Below are 3,872 nucleotides of genomic sequence, written 5' to 3'. Positions count from 1 at the left end.
GTTTTTTTTTCTTAGTCAGCCATTTTTTTTATTTTTAAATTATTTAAATTAAATAAAATGAAATTATTATTATTAGTATTACTCTATTTTTGCAGTTTTAATTATTAATTAGGGAAATTTATTTTAATAATGATGTCAATGATGATTTGAAATTTTTTAATATATATATATATTAAAGTTATTTAAAAATTTAGATTGTTGTGAATTATTTAATTTAATAATAATAATAATAATAATAATAAAAAATGAACATATATATATATATATATATATATATATATATATATATATATGTATATGATTATAGAAAAAGGTGTTGGTTATAGTTGAATAATGAATATAAAAATAAATAAATGTAGATGTTAATAATGTTGGACCGTACGATTAATTATTAATAATAATAATAATTTAATAATACTATTATTAAATGAAAAAGTTGTGTAATATCATTGTTTTTTACGTCTTTCAATATAAAATTCTAAAATTATTTTATTGAAAAATTTTGGGATTTTCTTTTTACCAATGTCATTCATTTGAAAATGTAAGAGTGATAAAATATTATTTAGAAATAATATAAAAAAGAATAAAAGTTATATTTATTAATTGTTTTAAAATAATTTAAGAAAATTATCGGCATAAACTTATTATTTATTTTTAATTTATTTTAAAATTTTAAAAATGGAGTCCTTTTAAGTATTGCTTTAAATTATATAAGGTTTTAATGAATTGTAGATTATTTTTTTAATTTTTCCGAAAGGTTTATCATAAGGAAAAGTAAAAATTAGTAATTTATTCAAAATATTATTTAAAGAGAGCAGAATATTCAAAAGTGTAATAATTTATTATGTAAATTGAGAAAAATTATCGATTAAACAAAAGTAAATTAATTGAAAGGGAAAAACATGAATGATTTTTTATTAAAAAAGGCCCCCTTTGAGTAACGGTATTTTTAAGTTGGTAAAATTGTTAGTCAATTTCCTCCTATCTACTGCTCATTACATTTATTCTATTGTGAGCAGTGAAATTTATTTTCTGTAAAAATTAATTTTTTCGTTTACGTTAAAAAAAATGCGAAATGGTTCAAAAATATCAATCACCGGTCAGAGTTTACAAATATCCTTTCGAATTAGTTATGATGGTAAGTATATTAATTTATTTATCATCGGGAAAAGAGAAAGTGTTATTATCGTTTCCTTTTTTTGTGAGATAACAAATAATAGGAAGTGGATTAAATATTTGTATACTATTCAAATTTTTTTTAAAAAGAAATTGTCCTAATAATAATATTAATTAATACGCACTGATGAGATAATTTAATAAATTAATTCATTATCACGTCATTTGAATTCTGTGATTGACCTTGAAAATTTCATTGTGTCCTCAAGAATGTAAAAGACTTTATTAAAAACTCATTGAATGTTACCTTATCTTCTTTTTTATCTTTATATGTTACTTAATAAGTTTCATTGTAAATTTTGAATGTCATATTTAATTAGAAAAAATCTCAAGAAAGAGTTTTTTTATTATTTGTCTTTATCATTGATGTTTGAACAATTTTATTTTTGGGATAATTTTAAGGGTTTTATTTAAAAAATGTATAAGCTAAAATTTATAATATGTAAAATCCAGAATTAAATATAGAATCTTATCTACATTATTATATTGATTTTGCACAAACATTTTGACATGATTAAAAACTGTCTTTTCATTTCACTTATAAAATGGGATTTATACAAAAATTGATTTGCATAAATATACTTTCTCTTTGATGCTTTCTATTAAACCTATTAACCACTCATGTATATATTAACAATAGAATATGAAATTTTTTATTGATAGGCTTATGAAAGAAGGTTTCCATCATGTCCTCTGATACCGGTTGTTTTAAATTGTGAAATTACTTCCGATGTTGAAAGCCCAGATGGCTCTGTAAGGTACACAGAAAGAAGATGTAAACTTGGTGTTGAAGCTCCTTATCTCTTGAAAAAAGTGGGTCAAAAAAACCTTCTTTTTTTTTTTTGTTTTAAAAGCTAATTTATCTAATTTCTTTAAAATTAACATATTTCAGATTATTGGTGTTGAAGTGATTTATTTCATTCAAAAAAATACTCTAGATAGGAGAAAAAGAGTATTAGACATTGAAGCTTACAATGAAAGTTTTGCTTCAAGGGTAACTATACTAGAGCATTGTAGATATTTTGTTCATCCCGAGAATACTGACTGGACTTGCTTTGAACAGTCTGCAACTTTAGATATTAGAAATTTCTTAGGATTTGAAAATTCTATTGAAAAATTAGCAATGAAGCAGTATTCAGCCAACATAGCTAAAGGAAAAGAAGTAGTCGATTTTTTTGTCAATCAACTAAAGGAAGAAGGCATAACACATGTGCCAATATGGACTCCTCCAGCTGATTCTGTACAAGACTCTGGAGAAATAAATTCTTCAAGCTTATTTAAAGATGATATATCAGTAGATGATACACATAAGGGTCAAGGAGATCAGTTTCAATTGGAAGCTGATTACATCAAGAGATATTTAGGAGAATTATCTCTTATTCAAGAATCAAATTTAGTACAGCTTAAAAAATGGGTTACAGACTTACAAAAGGGAAAGGTAAAAATTAATTAAAATATTTAATTATTGATGTTTCCTCTTGTAAATGAAAATTAATTCAATTTATTTGTACAAAAAGGTACCGAATGATTCGACTTTGTTGCGATTTTTAAGAGCATCTGATTTCAATGTTGAAAAGGCGAGAGAAATGTTGTCTCAATCTCTTATCTGGAGAAAAAAACATGCTGTTGATCGTATACTTTTAGAGTACATCCCACCACAAGTAGTTAAAGATTATTTTCCAGGTGGTTGGCATCATAATGATAAAGGTAATAATTTTAAAATTGTTATTCACTCGTAAGCTGTATGGCAAACTTATTAAATTCCTTTGTTTTTTTATTCAAGATGGAAGACCACTTTTTTTATTATGTCTCGGACAAATGGATGTCAAAGGACTGATTAAATCAATCGGAGAGGATGGACTTCTTAAATTAGTAAGCATTAAAAGTTAATATGTTAACTGGCTTGTAAATTCTATTGATACTTTTAAGTTTTAAATATGACACATTGCATTTTAGACATTGTCTGTTTGCGAAGAGGGACTGAAATTAATGGAAGAAGCTACCAGAAATAGCGGAAAACCAATTTCAACTTGGACTCTTCTGGTGGATCTTGAAGGTCTCAACATGAGACATTTATGGAGACCTGGAATAAGAGCTTTATTACGTATAATAGAAATCGTCGAAGCGAATTATCCAGAAACAATGGGAAGAGTTTTGATAATAAGAGCACCCAGAGTATTTCCAATATTGTGGACGTTGGTAGGAACGTTTATCGATGAAAACACGAGAACGAAATTTCTTTTTTACGGAGGAAATAATTATCTGGCATCAGGCGGTCTGGTGGATTATATATCAAAAGATATTTTACCACACTTTCTTGGCGGACCTTGTCAGGTATTTTACTTTGGAGCGTATGTCCATTCAAAAAATTCGTAAATGTTTATTATTAAACCTATGATTTTCGTTTTAGGCAAACATTGCACTTGGCGGATTGGTACCGAAAAGTTTATATTCCACAAATAGCGAATTGGAAAAAGAGGGTAGTTCACTCATGGAGGACAGTATATATCGTAGCATAAATTTAGGTAAAGGTCAATCGCACGAAGTTGTTATACATATTGAAGAACCTCAGACTGTGATCACTTGGGATTTTGACGTGATGCGTCAAGACGTGATGTTCAGCGTCCTCATCACTCACATTCCTTTACCAACGAAGGAAAGTTCGTCGTATTCATCTGACTCCGAGCATAAATCCG

General features: G+C 26.6%; 1 protein-coding gene across 1 annotated transcript in view; it reads left to right on the top strand.

Annotated features, from left to right (window-relative positions):
- Positions 1 to 1,075: 1,075 nt before the first annotated feature.
- Phum_PHUM012110 (uncharacterized protein) overlaps positions 1,076 to 3,872 on the top strand; it is a gene marked incomplete at both ends in the record, with an annotated part of 3,365 nt that continues 568 nt past the window's right edge. The window contains 7 exons of the mRNA XM_002422725.1: positions 1,076 to 1,138; positions 1,840 to 1,989; positions 2,069 to 2,590; positions 2,694 to 2,883; positions 2,960 to 3,048; positions 3,133 to 3,510; positions 3,587 to 3,836. Of these exons, the coding sequence (XP_002422770.1) occupies positions 1,076 to 1,138; positions 1,840 to 1,989; positions 2,069 to 2,590; positions 2,694 to 2,883; positions 2,960 to 3,048; positions 3,133 to 3,510; positions 3,587 to 3,836 (1,642 nt within the window). The remainder of the gene's footprint in view (positions 1,139 to 1,839; positions 1,990 to 2,068; positions 2,591 to 2,693; positions 2,884 to 2,959; positions 3,049 to 3,132; positions 3,511 to 3,586; positions 3,837 to 3,872) is intronic.

This window comes from Pediculus humanus, genomic scaffold (assembly GCF_000006295.1).
Source record: "Pediculus humanus corporis 1103172107370 genomic scaffold, whole genome shotgun sequence".
Taxonomy (NCBI): domain Eukaryota; kingdom Metazoa; phylum Arthropoda; class Insecta; order Psocodea; family Pediculidae; genus Pediculus; species Pediculus humanus.
The sequence above is the reverse complement of the archived record's forward strand: the minus strand, read 5'-3'. Positions and strand labels throughout refer to the sequence as shown.